Source organism: Myripristis murdjan, chromosome 14 (assembly GCF_902150065.1).
Source record: "Myripristis murdjan chromosome 14, fMyrMur1.1, whole genome shotgun sequence".
Classification (NCBI taxonomy): Eukaryota; Metazoa; Chordata; class Actinopteri; order Holocentriformes; family Holocentridae; genus Myripristis; species Myripristis murdjan.
The window spans coordinates 24,293,665-24,310,160 of NC_043993.1; the positions used below are offsets into that span (position 1 = coordinate 24,293,665).

At 41.2% G+C, this 16,496-nt stretch overlaps 1 protein-coding gene across 1 annotated transcript in view; it reads left to right on the forward strand.

Annotated features, from left to right (window-relative positions):
• LOC115371711 (roundabout homolog 1-like) overlaps window positions 1-16,037 on the forward strand; it is a 105,394-nt gene extending 89,357 nt beyond the window's left edge. The window contains exons 11-31 of the mRNA XM_030069187.1: window positions 304-509; window positions 597-678; window positions 946-1,108; window positions 1,237-1,403; window positions 1,566-1,690; window positions 3,828-4,062; window positions 5,144-5,265; window positions 5,436-5,607; window positions 6,147-6,344; window positions 7,173-7,199; window positions 7,957-7,996; window positions 8,167-8,321; window positions 8,953-9,318; window positions 9,411-9,527; window positions 9,624-9,759; window positions 10,614-10,775; window positions 10,960-11,399; window positions 13,251-13,391; window positions 13,496-13,717; window positions 15,476-15,648; window positions 15,866-16,037. Of these exons, the coding sequence (XP_029925047.1) occupies window positions 304-509; window positions 597-678; window positions 946-1,108; window positions 1,237-1,403; window positions 1,566-1,690; window positions 3,828-4,062; window positions 5,144-5,265; window positions 5,436-5,607; window positions 6,147-6,344; window positions 7,173-7,199; window positions 7,957-7,996; window positions 8,167-8,321; window positions 8,953-9,318; window positions 9,411-9,527; window positions 9,624-9,759; window positions 10,614-10,775; window positions 10,960-11,399; window positions 13,251-13,391; window positions 13,496-13,717; window positions 15,476-15,648; window positions 15,866-15,880 (3,464 nt within the window). The 3' untranslated portion in view covers window positions 15,881-16,037. The remainder of the gene's footprint in view (window positions 1-303; window positions 510-596; window positions 679-945; window positions 1,109-1,236; window positions 1,404-1,565; window positions 1,691-3,827; window positions 4,063-5,143; window positions 5,266-5,435; window positions 5,608-6,146; window positions 6,345-7,172; window positions 7,200-7,956; window positions 7,997-8,166; window positions 8,322-8,952; window positions 9,319-9,410; window positions 9,528-9,623; window positions 9,760-10,613; window positions 10,776-10,959; window positions 11,400-13,250; window positions 13,392-13,495; window positions 13,718-15,475; window positions 15,649-15,865) is intronic.
• The last annotated feature ends 459 nt before the right edge of the window (window positions 16,038-16,496 follow it).

Below are 16,496 nucleotides of genomic sequence, written 5' to 3' on the forward strand. Positions count from 1 at the left end.
CTCCTGCGGTACCTACCGGCCAATGAACGATTAGTTGCTCTCCGCTGGAGGGGAAAAGTTGATTTCTATTTCCTCCACCGGTTCTGCAGCCACCTGAAAGCTATTGTTCTCAGTCTTTACCAATTTTCTCCTCAATATCTTTCATATCTTATCTATCCTTCATTTTGCCTGGCTGCCTTTTGTTTGGGTTTTCTCGACTTTCATCTCTCAACCTTTTTATTTCTATATCCCTCTTTAGATGTTCCTTATAAAGTCTTCACATTCTTTATTATATGTTCTTTCTTCTTTTCTCTCTTTTTAAAGCTGTCTCAGACCACCCTCCTCCTGTAATTAAGCAAGGCCCAAGAAATCAGACGGTCTCTGTGGACAGCAAAGTGGTCTTGGGTTGCCAAACAAGTGGTAGTCCAACTCCTATAGTTCACTGGAAGAAGGACGGAGTCTTAGTGTCTCCAGTGGACTCTCGCATGTCCCTAGCAGACACAGGATCACTGGAGATTCACTATGCCAAGGTAGAGGACAAAATATGCAGCTGGTAGTAACCACAGCACTTAGCCAAGCCAGCCACTCACTAATGCCATTGTGCCTTCCTTCCTCAGTTGGGAGATACAGGCTTCTACACTTGTGTTGCTTCTAGTCCCAATGGAGAGGCTTCTTGGACAGCGTATCTACAGGTGGAGGGTAGGTTACACAATTAGGAGGTAGCTATGAAGGACATTGTACATGAACAGAACAGTACCTGTTAGTGATGGATGGGTCAGTCCCAAATCCATGGGCATGAATCGGTTTCTTTGGGTAACAAGTGGGCCGTGGACGGAGTTTTGATTGTTATGAAAATGGTTTGGATTGTGGACAGGCAGATAGGGTCTCTTGTGGACAGTCATGGGTATTAAAAGATAAATAAATTAAAAATAATAATAATAACTGACTCATGCATTGCTATTGCAGAGTTTGGAATAGTCGTCCAGCCTGGTCATCCTACAGACCCTAACCTGATTCCCAGTGCACCATCTAAACCTGAGTTGAGTGACATTAGCCGAACCTCCGTCACTCTGTCCTGGAAATCGAACGCCGGGGCAACACCAACATCCTACCTTATTGAGGCTTTCAGGTAAGATACATGTGTTATATTCATGTTGTAGTGTATGTTTTTGTTCATGTATGTTCTACTACATGTATGCAGCATAAGAAAGTTTCTCTTAGGCTGATGTGTTGTCATTGCTCCCCGTCTATGCCCAGTCAAGCGCTTGGCAGCAGTTGGGTGACTTTAGCTGACCATGTGAAGACACAGAGCCATGTCCTGAAGAACCTGAAGCCTGCAACTGTCTACATGTTTCTGGTCAGAGCAGTGAACGCCTATGGCCTGAGTGACCCCAGTCCTATTTCTGACACTGTCAGAACACAGGGTCAGTTTGTCATTGTCATACTTCCACATTTACCTCATCTTTAATACACAACATATTCGGCTACTGAGAAAAGGCCTAATTATTTTAGTTAATCTCCCTTTCTAGTAGGGAATAGACAAGACACCATGGTTGTTTTAACCTATTCCCTTCCTTCTGAACCAGCAGACAGCACTTCCACTATCCAGGGAGTGGACCATCGTCAGATCCAGAAGGAGCTGGGAGATGTGGTGATCCATTTGCACACCCCAACCATCCTCTCCTCCTCTGCTGTCAGGGTGCAGTGGATGGTAAGATGACCAGAAGACCAGACTATAACGATTGCTAAGAGAATCAAAACATGATGCATATTTCAACACAAGCCAAGATTTCAAAGGAGTGGAAAAGGAAGCTCAGCAGGCAGAATATGCAAACAAAAAATGAAGCAATTGAGCTACCTTGATGCTGGATGGAGCAGAACATTTTTAATGCAGTATTGTGCATGTTTAACTTGAAAGCTTAACATTGACCGTGCATATTGGGCACAAAACGAATGTGAGGCATTTCAACCACAAAGGTGTTCCTCAGGCTCCCGTTTTTTTTTTTTTTTTTTTTTTTTTTTTTTTTTGGTTTTTGTTTTTTTTTTGTTTCAGTGCAACAGGTGTTCTGTGCAGATAAAGCCCCGCACAGATGCAAACGTTTGTAGTGCCTCATGCTTTTATGTGCACTGTGTGTTGGGGTAAATGCAAAACGAATTTAATCAAATTAAGATACTGACTGAAAAGTATGCATTGTAGTAGTCTTAGGTGTTTAGCCTCATGATGTGATACTATCAGGAGTCACATTTAAAAAATGTGGCAGGAGGCAAATGTTTGTCCACATCTTTTTATGGATGGATAGAAATGAGTTGGCGTAATCTAGTGACTCCACTGTTGGACTAAAATCTAAAATGAATCAGGCATCAATTTCTCAGAAAACTACATTGAATATATAAGCTATCAGTACAGCAACATAACAGCTTGTTAAAAGCAAAAATCCTTATTCACACTGGCTGGTGGAAAAAATTGGCTTCAGAGATACTCCATCCTCACTTTGTGATGCAGTTGATGAGCGCATGAATTTAAGCTTACTAAACACAAAAGTAGAGTCTGTCTGGAACAATTTTCTGGTTTTGTAATTTTACATGAATGAATCTGCGTCTCACAGATATTTGTTTACTACAGAAGCCAACCCACGAATCACATCTCCCACTCTGACTGACAGAGATATAAATAAACATATTTACCATTTTACCACACCTGCTGTGACATACACATCAAAGATCACATGAAAGATGAGGGAAGGGTGTGGAACTTTTACCCCAGTCAGGATTATTTGTGCTGACAGAGTGAGTTTATAATCAGGGCTTATGACAGAGGTTGCTTACATGTTCTGAGACATTTTCCCCTCTTTTCTTCAGTGTTGTGCCTGAAGGTCAGTTCCTCACTGATGAATGACCTTATACATTCATGACAAAGATACAGTGAAACAAAGAGCTTAGATGTAAATAGTATTGGGGAACAGTCCGGGTCAAAACATGTGAAACATTACAGTGGCCTACTTACTGTTTGTTGAAATTTACTGGCTTTCCTTCGTGAAGTTTTTTTGTGAACAGACAATTAATGCATCTGCAGCACAAGGAAGCAATTTCACTTATTAATCTTAAGATGATTCAGTGCATTTTGTTACAGATGCATGCAAAATTCGATTGCAGTACTCTTGTGAGAAATCTTCTGTGGTAATTGTGAGGCTGATGCCTAAATGGGAACTGCTTAGTCCTCTCCTGGCTGGATTTTAACCAGAACCATGCTCAGCGGAAACTGGCAACTCAAAATGACCTCATACTGCGGTTTGCTGAGAGATCTCTGAGACATGGGGAGATTTAATCTACATAACTTTAGGGGCAGGAGGGAGGAAAATTAACACAGTTTTAGCAGATCTTTGCTGTGTATTCATTCTCACCCTTAAAGGCTAAATAAAACAGGGTGTAACCTTTCAAATATATGTTGTTTTAACTCACATGCAGAAGTTAGTGTGCACCTCAGACCTTTTTCTTCATATTGCAGAAATGGAAAGAATGCATTTTATATGAGTTTGATTGAAAACCTAATTGGCTATATAGCTACTGGTTGATAATAAGTAGATATGCAGTATGTCAGTAATATATCGATATTGTGATATCAGACTTGATATCATCCAATCGTGTTAAAATAAAATGTAATGATAATATTTCATTAAAGAACCAAAAGTCACCCCTACTATATCATTAGAATATCAAGGTAAATCAAGGTATTCAGTCAAAGATATTGCAATATCCAATTGTTTCCATATTGCCCAGCCGTTGAAGAAAAGCGACTGATTAATAGACTATTAAGATTCATATGCTGTATATGTATGTGTCTCCACAAGGTGGCGCAGCAGTCCCCATATATCCAGGGTTACAAGGTGCTGTACAGGGCTTCTGCGGAGCACGGCCAGCCTGGGGGACAGTGGAGTGTTTTGGATGTCCGCAGCCCTGGTGAGGACGGGGTGGTGGTCACTCAGCTGAAGAGGGGATCCACATACGAGTTCAAAGTGCGGCCCTTCTTTGATGAGTTCCAGGGAGCAGACAGTGAGGTGAAGGTGGCCAGGACACTGGAAGAAGGTGAGCGTTACAGCAAGTTTTGTGTTGTTCAGTTTATCCATAGTGAGCAAAGAAGAATCGAGCAATGTTGGTTTTGATGAGTTTACCTATAGATTCAAACCACTGGAGCCAGTTTCCTGCCATTGCATTAAAATTGAAGTATGGCCTGTAATCTGCCAAAGCTCTTACATTACAAACTCTTCTTTATCTCTGTCCTGACACGCTTCAGTGTTCACAGCAAGAGGTGCACTATGCTATATCACCAAAGGTTGTTGGCTTCTTAAAACTCATTTATTTACGCAAGCTTTTGCATAGATGTTTATCAAAGATCTTTTGAATGTCTTAGGATCTATATGTCCTCGCTGTCTGTGCTCTTTTATGGATATATGCTCAATGTCACATTAGCTATCAGCGGTTCTTGCAGTGTAACAAGTATGCTTATGTTGGAAAGATTATATCTTGTATTTTGTAGTTCTTCAATGTCATCCAAACAACTAAAGCAAATGTGTGTAAAATTTTACCATTTCTTATAGGTTTTATACAGCTAAAACATCCTGTGGTCAAATAGACCCCAAAGAAACACTGGTGTGCACAAAATGTGTACAGTACATTGAAAACATTTCATAATGTTAATTTTAGGTTTACCCACTTTTCCCCATTAAATTAGGAAAAGTCATTAAATATAAAGCAAAAAAATGTTCTTTAAATCAACCCTCAGCAATTATTCATACTGATCTTTTAAACAAACATGTACATCCTTTCTTATTACTTAAAAAATAGATTTTATTTTATTAATTAATTTATTTATTATAATATAGTATTTTGCTGTGAATAAGTTACCAAACTGTAGTTGTGGTACTTTGCTGCAACACACACCACATACATGCCGAGGCACAGGAATAGCATATGCCCCAAACATTGCTCTCAGTGTAATACTTAATTTTCATTCAGCTATGACTGGATTAAGGTACAACAGCCAGTTATTGTTTCACATAGTGTGCAAAGCTGTCAGACAAGACACAGAGCAAAGCCGGGACACGTGCAGCATCAAATGAGACTGTGTGCACATCGGTTTGGCTGACTGTTTGTTCCATTGTCTCAGCTCCCAGTAGAGCCCCCCAGGGTGTTACTGTGACAAAGACTGATGCCAATGGGACCGCCATCCTCGTTGCTTGGAAACCACCTCCAGAGGAGGAAGAGGCTGGAGTGGTTCAGGAGTACAAGGTAAGAGGAAAGGTTGGAAAAATGAAACACACATGCCCAATACCCAGCTCTGGTCGGTGCTATTCTGACTGAAGTGTGTATTTCAGATTTCTTTATGTGTCTGTTTTTGCCTCCGGTGTTGTTGAATCTGCCCCGCTGACAATCACTGTTGTCTCTTCCCCTCTTGACAGATCTGGTGCCTAGGTAATGAGAGTCGCTACCACGTAAACCAGTCAGTAGACGGCTCCACCTTCTCTGTGCTCATCCCCAGTCTGGCACCAGGAATTCGCTACAGCGTAGAGGTTGCTGCTAGCAATGCCGCTGGACCTGGGGTCAAGAGTGATGTCACATTTTTCCAACTAGGTGAGATTCCACACAAAACAAGAAAAAAAGAAAATAGTTTGAACACTGGTATTTCTGGTATTGCCTTTTAAGACATCACCGAGATTAGTGCCAATTTGAGATTTCACAAAACTGTACTCAAAATATCTGGGTCAAAACTTGCATCATCCTTTTTGAGCCAAAACCTGTGTTAGCTTTTTCATTACACACTGATCTTTAGAATTGCATCTTGCAACTTTTATTTAGGGGCTCCCTTTGGCTGATAAGGATATATGCTTTTGCACCTGTAGGGCCCTGTGAATGTTTTTTTGTGATGCCTCTGTGGTACCACACTGGGATCCTAAAGGAACAGTCCAAAAAAAGATATTTCACACTTGATCCTTGTGCAATCTATCGATCCTGATCGTTTCCCACTAAGTAGGAAAATTTCTGTTTGTGTATTTTGGATAAAGTGTTACTCTTCCCTTATAATGTACCCCATTATTTCTAGTTATTTTCATATTAGTGGTGTTATATAACTCTTAATGTCCTGTCTCTCTTTTTCTGCTCTTACTGCTTAGATTCCACAGGCCAGATGATGGATGGCCATGAGGAAAGAGACACATTGTCTCAGATCTCGGATGTGGTGAGGCAGCCAGCTTTTATTGCTGGCATTGGCGCCACCTGCTGGGTGGTGCTGATGGTCTTCAGTGTGTGGCTCTACCGGCACCGCAAGAAGAGAAGTGGCCTTAGCAGCACCTACACGGGCATCCGTAAGGGTGTGTATTTATGTGTCACGTGCAAATGTCACATGTATGTTAAAGATGCTAATTCTTAAGCCCTTTGACTCTCACAGAGCAGGATTTCAAAATTAAAATAAATAAATAAATAAATAATAATAATAAAAAGACTGAATGGAAGATGTGAAATGATGGCAAAAGTGATTAGATAAGCAGAATATGGGTTTCTGGGTACATCTGAAGGTCATTATGATGGAAGACAGTGCTGCAGTCAAGCCATGATGACACCCTGTTCTCACCACACTAAACAGGATTCCTCATCTCAGTCAATTTATCAAGATATTTTTAGTGACAATGATAACCAGATCACTTCAAAGGAGGGAAAATCCCTCGCTGGTCTAATTTTCCCTTTGACTCAGAGACCTCAGAAGAGAATCAGACACCCCATACATTCCCGATTATGGAGGCATTCAAAGTCTGACATTTACTAGCTCATTTGAAGACTGTACCACTTTCTCAATGTAGCACAGATCTTGAAGGCATAGGCCTGTCAACCTGCCACTGCCATGTCTGTTAGACTGTTACAATGGCACTGATATTTCCCTCTGGCTCCCTGTCACCCCCATTAACCTTCATGTGGCCACTTTTGTCTAAGGAAATACCAGCAGTAAGGCAGGTGGCCTCACATGTGGCCATTATAGATACCAGAACTATCGAATGATTGTCTGCAACAGGCTTGATTAAATGAGGAGATGTTCGTTAGTTGTTTGTTAGTTAGTTGTTCATTAGTTGTTAATTATTGTATCAACTAATACTGAGTTCCTCATTTTTTATACCACCCCCCTCCTCTTTTGACCGTCTCTACAGTCCCATCATTCACCTTTACACCTACAGGTATGTATGAATATTCTACTATGTTCAGATAATTGTGAATGATGGTGCTCACTGTGTTGTTTGTATTGCTTTTATTGTGTAAGCGTGTGCCGGGTAGGGCAGTCATTGGGTTATATTATGTCCAGTGTCCTTAGATTAACACATATTTGCTCATACTGAAGGGGTCTTGTGTGCTATTTAAAGTCCACAGTGCTTTACATGTGTAATGTAATAATGGTAAAGTGTGGAAGTCTCCTAGAATCCTAAGTATGTTGAAATATGGAGAACTGTTGACTCAGTCTGGGTGGTGCAAGTGGCTTGCCAACCAAATCTGATCTCTAAAGTTGGTTACATTGAGAGGTTTAGTGGCAAATGTTCAGTTATTGGTGCAGAATGTAAGGCACTGGTGAAACTGGACAGCATTAAAATGTACCTTGAAGGCATATGTGATGAACCAAGCAGCAAGTGATGATATCAAAACACATTATTACTTTATTGCAAACTACTTCAGGTGAAGGATAATAGTGCACCCTGACATGTATTGTATAAAATCTGGAAGTCACTTTCCATGAGAAAATCCCTTGTATGATGTTCTATTGGTGATGATGTCTCAAGCAGTTTCCATGAATCTCAGGTTAATGTGAAACTGTGCTAAAATCACACACAAAAAACATGTATGCCATTGCGTTGTCTTTGTGTGCATTAAACCATATTGTGGAAGGACACAAAACTCTTAAAGCTAAACCATCATCTCATGTTTTCCCACTTCTTTTTACAGTTGCCTATCAAAGAGGAGAGTCTGTATGCAGTGCTGGCAGGTAGGTGACATTTTGTTTCACCCTTTGTCTTGTAGCAAGTCAAGCAGCAGAGACACACTTACACTAAGGGAACACTAGGGGGAGTGTTCTTCCTGCTTAAAAAAAAGAGACACTCTCAGCATCCTCCCTACACTCATCCTTCATCCCCCTTTTGATCCATCTTGTTGCAGACCTGGACTTCTCAGCATGGGCGAGCCTTTGAACCAGCTGTGGCTGCCTGACAACTGGCCAAATGCATGTGCCAGCCACAAGGATTGCAGCATCAACTGCTGCAATAATGGCAATGGCACTAGTGACAGTAACATGACCACATACAGCCGACCAGGTTTGTAAAGGACCAGACAGGCAAACATATTTCTGTTGTCATGTGAAAATATTACCAATCCCATTATGGCCATTTTCATATTTTGACATTGCTGAGGGATTACATGCTCCTCTACAGGCTAAGATATTCCTGTGACCTTTGGGCTTATACAAATCCCATTGGATAAACTGAGAAACACATGGTGGGGAAGCTAGTTCATGGAAAAAAAGAGATGCATAGACCTGTGGCTTTCATTGACCTGTGGTCTTCAAGTAGAAACCAACACAACCTAACAAATGAGTAATTTCAGTAAGAAGAGCTTTATGAAACTTCCTGTTGTAACTATATATAATGGTGTGATTATGTACTCGTATTTTGATTTACAGTATTTCAGTATTAAAGTACAGTATTTAAACATATTTAAACATAAAGCTAGATTAGAATAACAACACAGACTCTCTACTGAGAGAGAGAGATCAAGTTGCACAAATTCTACACTAAAACACTAAAAACACTAGTATTGGTATTATTTTTCAGAGTTTTAGCACTGACCTGGTATCTAGGTTTTATTCTTGTGACATCACATTGTCAAAGGTGTGACTTGCTTTTTTATATGTTATTATTTTATCGCATTGGTCCATGTCCTCCTCAGCTGACTGCATAGCCAACTATGGAAATCATCTGGAAAACAAGCAGGGAGGCCTGCTGGGGTCAGAGACGGCCATTTACAGTGACGTAAACCTCTCCAACAAGCTTGGTGACATGAACACGTACACCAACCCTGGCCTGTGTTATGTAAGCCCAGGAGGAGGATCATCAGCCACATATGAGCCTATCCCCTATGCCACCACCCAGCTAATTCAGTCCAGCATCATGAATAAAGCAGCTGGTGGCGGGGCTATGGCAGAGCCTGTGGACATGCACTGCTGGAAACAGCCACCCAACCCGCCTCAGATACCAAAGGAGATGACAGCACAGATGCAGTACAACATAATTGAGCAAAACAGGCTTAACAAAGGTGAAGTAGGTTTTAAAAGCGGATTTGCATTGAATCATTTGTATGAAAACAGAGCAACTGTGCCATTTTTTCCCTCTTTGCTTTGTTTTCAGATAATCCCCAAGGAGCTGAGGGGATGATCCAAAAAAACATCCCCTACAACCAGGCTCGAGATCATAGCACAGGAGGCTCCCACCACAGCTCGGACAGAGGCAGCAACAGCACCTCAGGTAAGGCCAAGAGCTGCACTCTACACATGTGGACATTGCATTGAATTGAGTCACACACCTATGTTCACTTTTGTTGTGTTTCATCTAATGTTGCAGGGAGTCAGAATCATAAGAAAGCAGCACGCCCCCACAAGATGTCCAAACAGAATGTAGTAAGCTGGGGAGAACCCCTGTCTCCTCCTGAGGATAATTCCTGGGACTGTGATGAGTATACCCTACCAATGGAAAATAGGTGAATAGAAAGTAGATGCACATATCTGCATGCATGCAAACATCCACAAACACACACAAACACCTCTAGGGAATATGTATTTAATTGGTTATTCTGAACTGGCATCCCTAGATTAGGAAAAAAGGCAGTGGTGTGCTTCACAATATGCTGAAATATGTACTGACCTGCCTGTGTCACACTGATTACATTATTTGTCCTCAACAGTCAATAAAGATAGAAGCAGCACTGTTGCCAAATTTGCCATGTTATTTAACTGTGGACATTTTGGACAGCTATTGCACAAATACATGCTGTGTTTAGAGCTGGTTCCTCACAAATTGGTATCGACCAGCGTGGTTGTACAGCTGTTAAACCAAGGCCAAACAAGGACGATAACTTCATCAGAAAGCTCACAGCAGGGTCTTATATAATGTGTGTGTGTGCTGTGAACACCTGCAAGTCTACTGTCAAAACAGTTTTTAGTTGCTTTAGCAGCTGATTCTGCAATAGTGTAGTTTTTCAGAACCACTAACTAAAAGCAAACTATTTAAGTCATTTTTTTGTTCTGTCATTGTTAGACAGTATGATATGGTAGTCCGTTCTACATAATAGACATGATTCACAAAATTGTGCAATACATAACATGATGACAGCATAACAAAAGTTTATCAAATCTGTATCTTTTCAGAAATACAAAACAGTAGGTCAAAAAAGCTTTCTACTCACCTTTTGAAGCTCATTCATTGATAGTGCTAGAGTTTAGATTTTGAGGGTCGAAGGTTTTCCATGATTAATGACTACTTGGTGTCTCAGGATCCCCAGCATGCCGCCTTCCAACAGCAATATTCTCAGGTCACCTGTCCTTCTCTTAACAGTTTTGATCCTGAGGAGAGAATAGAAAATTGCCCTACTCCTCCAGTAAGAGGAGCAGCCTCATCCCCTACTCAAGTGTCCTATAGCCACCCATCTACAGCCACATCACCAAAGGGAGAGCTTAGCAATGGTCTGGGCCTGCATGATGGAACCAAACACCACAGGTAACCAGATGAAATTTCCTTAAATTTCCTTCCTCACATGATGTCAACAGTACAACCACTGGTTAATGAAGATTGATGAGTGAGGTTCATTAAGCAGTGTGTTTCATCACATCATAACTCAAAACCAGTTGTAGTATCAATGCAAAAATTAATTTTTGTTTGTTTTGTGTATTTCATTTTCCAGCCACCCTCCTCCCCCTCGTCCTCTTTCCCCAACACATCCCTACTCCTCCACGCACCTCCACCTAGATACTGATGGACAAGAAGAGGATGATGAAGAGGCAGAGGAGGAGACAGATATAGAGCTTGTCCAGACTCATTATAACCAGCACCAGAACCGGCAGCAGCGCAACCAACAACAGAACCACTTTTCTCCGCACAAGCTGCATTTCCGTGGGTTAGAGCAAACCCCAGCCTCCAGCACCGGGGATCTTGACAGATCGGTCACAGGATCCATGATCAACAGCTGGGGCTCAGCCTCTGAGGACAACATTTCATCAGGCAGGTCCAGTGTTGTCAGCACTTCAGAGGGTTCCTTTTTTACAGACACTGATTTCAACCAGGCAGGAGCCTCTTCGCGGGATATTGTAGGCCTGCGCATGTGCAGGTACCCAGAGGAATCAGGTGAGAGGAGTTCTAGGAAAACATAGACAAATTCATTTTGTATTTTGTATATATATATATATATATATATATATATATATTTTTTTTTTTTTTTTTTTTTTTTTTTTAGCAATATCCTGTGAATTTGGTTTACTTTAATTAAACAAGGATAAAACTTACACTTGATGGGATAAAAAAACAAAAAAAGTTATAAAGACAATTATTTAAAAAAATGCTCAAAGTATTAATACTATAATGACAAAAGTATTGGACCACCTACACATTACACCTACAGGAGCTTTTATGACATCCCATTTTAAATCTAAAGGCATTAATATGGAGTTGGTCCCCCCCTTTGCAGCTATAACAGCTTTCACTCTTCTGGGAAGGCTTTCTATAAGATTTTTTGTGTGTCTGTGGGAATTTTTGCCCATTCATCCAGAAGAACATTTGTGAGGTCAGACACTGATGTTTGATGAGAGGGCCTGGCTTCTAGTTCATCCCAAAGGTGTTGGGTGGGGTTGAGGTCAGGGCTCTGTGCGGGCCAGTCAAGTTCTTCCACAACAAACTCACCCAACCATGCCTTTATGGACCTTGCTTTGTGCACAGGGGCACAGTCATACTGGAACATTGTTCAAAATGTCTTGGTGAGCTGAAGCATTAAGATTTCCCTTCACTGGAACAAAGGGGCCAAGGCCACCCCAGGAAAAACAAGCCCATAGATTTATCCCTCCTCCACCAAACTTTACAGTTGGCACAGTGTAATCAGGCAGTAACATTCTCCCTGGCATTCGCCAAACCCAAACTTGTCCATTAGACTGCTAGATAGAGAAGCGTGATTGGTCGCTCCACAGAACATCACTCCAGTGGCAGCGTGCTTTACACCACTCCATCTGACGCTTGGCATTGTACTTGGTGATGTAAGGCTTTGCATGCTATGCATGCTATGCTATGCTTTGCATGCTATGCGCCTCAGCACCTGACCACCCCACTCGTAACTTTACATAGTCTGCCATTTGGTGGCTGAGTTTCTGTGGTTCCTAAACACTTCCACTGTGCAATAATACCGCTTACAGTTGACTGTGGAATAGAGGGAATAAACTTCATGAACTGACTTGCAATAGTGGCATCCTGTTACATTACATTCTTTCACAAATGTTTGTAAAGACAGACTGCATGGCTAGGTGCTTGATTTTACACACCTGTGGCAATGGGACTGAATGAAACACCTGAATTCAATGATTAAGAGGTGTGGCCCAATACTTTTGTCCATATAGTGCAGGTTCAGATGAGATAAAAATTGCACTGGCATGTCTTACTGTTTTTAATTGAGTAGTCTTGAGAATGGGATGTTCTTCAAGACATTTACTTAAAGTAATTTAAGTTGTCTTGAGTTTCTTGTAATACTGATAGTTGTAAATTTGCTGATGAAAACTAATACCAGTTTTCAGTATAAATGAAAATGAGAAAGACATAACCTGCTGTACTGTTAAGCTCTGAGGTGGAAAAATAAATAAATAAATAAAACATTTGAGACTTCTGATGAGTTTCCTTATGGCCGTGTGTTTAAAACAACCAATGGCATTGATTATGCTATGCCACTATACCAACACAATATTGAATATTTGTTTAATAGAGGTACCGTAAATTAAAATTTAGATGGCATAATGGATATGTGAATATTTCAACAGCTCATGTAAACATTCAAGATTGATTTTCTGTATAAACAAATGACCCTGGAAACTCTAAACAGTTTATATCTAGCTGTAACTGTAAAAATCAACTGATGTGACTTATACCAAGGTTTACTGCTGCATGAAAGCCCAAACCCAAGCCTTTCCGGTTTGTACTAAATCTATGTTATGGATTCAGGTCGGCAGCACCAGCGACCCAGCAGCCCCATGTCCACTGACAGCAACATGAGTCCCGCAGTGACACAAAAGAGGCCAAAGAGGCATAAACAGCACCAGTCTGGTCAGCAGGGCCATCAGCCCAGAGATGTCTTCAATGATGGTAAAACAGTGAGACTGCAGAGAGAGTAAGATCAGAGGCTGGTCACTGTACAGTTCTTATAATAACTCTATTGTTTGGATCTTTATGCTCTACACTGTCCCCAGACTCCTGCATGCCTCTGAATTACCCTAGCCAGAGGTCCCATGGTGACTATAAGGTGAGGGGAGCCACACTGCCTAGGATGGGCTCTGGGGAGACGAGGGGAAGGCGAGGCAGCACCGGGGCTAACAGGATCAGGGAGGGTATGGTTGAGCGAAAGGAGAACCAAGACAAGCACAAAACTCCTCAAGGAGGAAAAGGGAGCAGCAAAAACCGACAGCACTCAGGTACTGAAGGACTTACGCAGAATGCAATCTTTCCATCTAGATAGTTTGTGTGACTCACACTAGCTGTATTTCCACTGTCGCACCACTGCAAGCTATGGCTATCTGCGAGCCAGACAGTGTTAATCACCCTTGGCCTCAAGCCGTGAGAACAAAAACCATTCGCATTTTCACTGTTGTGTTGATAGTCGCGCAGTCTCATCCCGTCCACATATGCGAGTGGGAAATAGGAAGTGAGAGATTGAAGTCCGCACACCCAGCACCAACTAACTACTGCAGAACTACGCACCAGGGGAATTTCTTTCCTTTGGACACCACTAAGTGCATTGTGCGCTTTAACTACCTTGTACTGAGACCTCCGTTTTTGTTTTTGTTTTGTTTTGTTTTTTTTTTTCAGTTTTTGGCGGACCTGTCCTGTTATGTGTTTGATCCCCACTGCTGCCAGCTCTCTCTATATATATTGCATAATGCCCTCATTTCGGCAAACACCTTTGATTTGACATTGGACATTATCCTCTGCCTAGATAGCGAACAGAGCCCTAATTTCATTGTATGACCAGTGCTGCTGGTTGTTCTTCATTTTTCTTTCCTCCATTATTTTTCTGCTATTTGGTGTGCCATTAGCACCTAGAAACTGGCTCCGACATAGCCATACTGAGGTGTGATCAAAGTCCGGAAGTGACAATGGAAATGCAACTGGCCTTGGCACGCACTAGCATGCCTGTGTTTGGTGTGACAGCGGAAAGCCGGCTTATGTCATACCCAATCCCTGTCTCTGCTGGAAGACAGGAGATGGGTATGCTTTTGTGGACCATGTGAAAATATGAAAAACTCAACAGGAACAGTGATACAGATACCCAACACAGTCCACAGCCCCTGGGTGCGAAGAATTTTGTTGGGAACTATCTCCTGCTGAAAAACACCAGGAAACTGTATCTGTCTATTTTGATTTGTACTCACTGGGGGTAGATTTGCTAGTCTCTCAAGACAGATGCATGGCTCTTGCAATTTCCAAATTCTTCAGCCTACCTGTTTTTAGTTGTGCCTGAAGTTGATATAAAAACTGAAGGCAGATATTTAGTAATTTCTGCGGATTCAGAGAAATTACATCAGAAGTTACATCAGATGTTAGTCTTACTGGAAACCACCTCTCGAGGCCTAGCTGACATTAGCTAGCTATGATTTGCCACAAGTACATCATTCATATCTCACAATGTGTTGTTTGACTGGCTACACCGGCATTATAGCCATTCTTTCATGGCTTGTGGTGTTGCTAAGGAATTTGCCATGCATAGTTCACATTTGCTATCTCCTGTCATGGTTTTGTCTCCAAGTGGAATGCATTTTAAAATGAACACTGTGTCATGACACCATCCAAGAATTTGAAGATTTTGGAGCAAACAGGCTAACTTGAGATATCAGGGGCAGATAGATAGGGCTGACAGTTTGCCAGTATTCTTCAACAGGAAATAGTTCCCATGGAAACTCTTCGTCCTCCTCAGGGCTGTGGATTATGGCTGTGCATGTCACTGTATTTGGAAAGAGCTGTTGATGTTTTCACATGTACAAAAGAATACAGACCCAGCAACATCATAATGGGGTGCTGGGGGACAGGAAAGATCATGACAGACTGGAAACCTCACCAAATAACACAAAACATATCTGGATAGATAGACTGCACGAGGGCTAAGTTTTTGTTTTTGACTGTTAAAGCACTTGTAAGCTTGAACTGAAATGTTTTGTTTTCTCCCACACTGCCAGATTTTGGGGACATCCTTCTGTACAGCCGTCCCTCTTTCCCATCAGGTCAGGCTCAGAGGGAGCCTGGTGGCCTTCATTCCTCCAGCATTATGTCATCTGGAGACTCAAGAACCAAACAGGGCGGAGAAGTGACCCCTACAGGACAGGAGGGCCTCTACCTTGAAAGGGAGGAGGTAAATAATTTCAATCAGGAAATTTAGAATCCAGGCTTCTAGATATGAAATCCTTTGACAGCTCTTTGATGTATTTATACATTTCTTTAGCTTAATTCAATGAAAACCTTCTAAGATTGTTTGTTCAGTACATTTGATACATTGTCATGCATCCAAAAAAAAAAAAAAAAAAAAAAAAAAACTTTATACAAAACTTAAGACTTTTTTCTTTCCACAGCTACTGGAGAGCTGAGCAGCAATGCAATGAGAACAGAAATGTTCTACAGTTGCTTCAGACAAAGGAATATGACCTTTATTATATGACAGAACACCCTAAACAATACTGCACATTATTTTCTATTGTTTTCTACTTACAATTTCTCATTAGATGTTGGAAAAAAGAAAGTGAGGAAAAAGGTGCTCTCTTGTTTGAGTCTATGGACTTTAATTTGAAGCACTGTTTATTGTTTACTTGTTATTGGTTATCATGGTTCCACCACCCATATGGTGGGTTGCTCAGTAATGTAAGATGAACTACATGCACATTTGATGGCTGTTGTGAGTGTATACAAAGATATTGTCCATGACGACTGCTTGATGTGGTCCATATGGTCTTTGCTTGTCAGTTGTCTTGTTATTTTACTGTAATTGATATTCAGTCATCATTACCAGCCATCTTGTAAATTGTTTACTGCCACAGAAGTGCTTCAATGGGATATTCTATTTTAAATGCATTTTATATAGCACTGTTAATGTTTTGTTCTTGATGTACATCTTGTCTTTGTATTATGTGTTCTACTTTGGTTATAAAAGCACAATCTCTTAATTTTATTTTCAGTCATTATCATATGAATGTCAGTCCAGGGGAA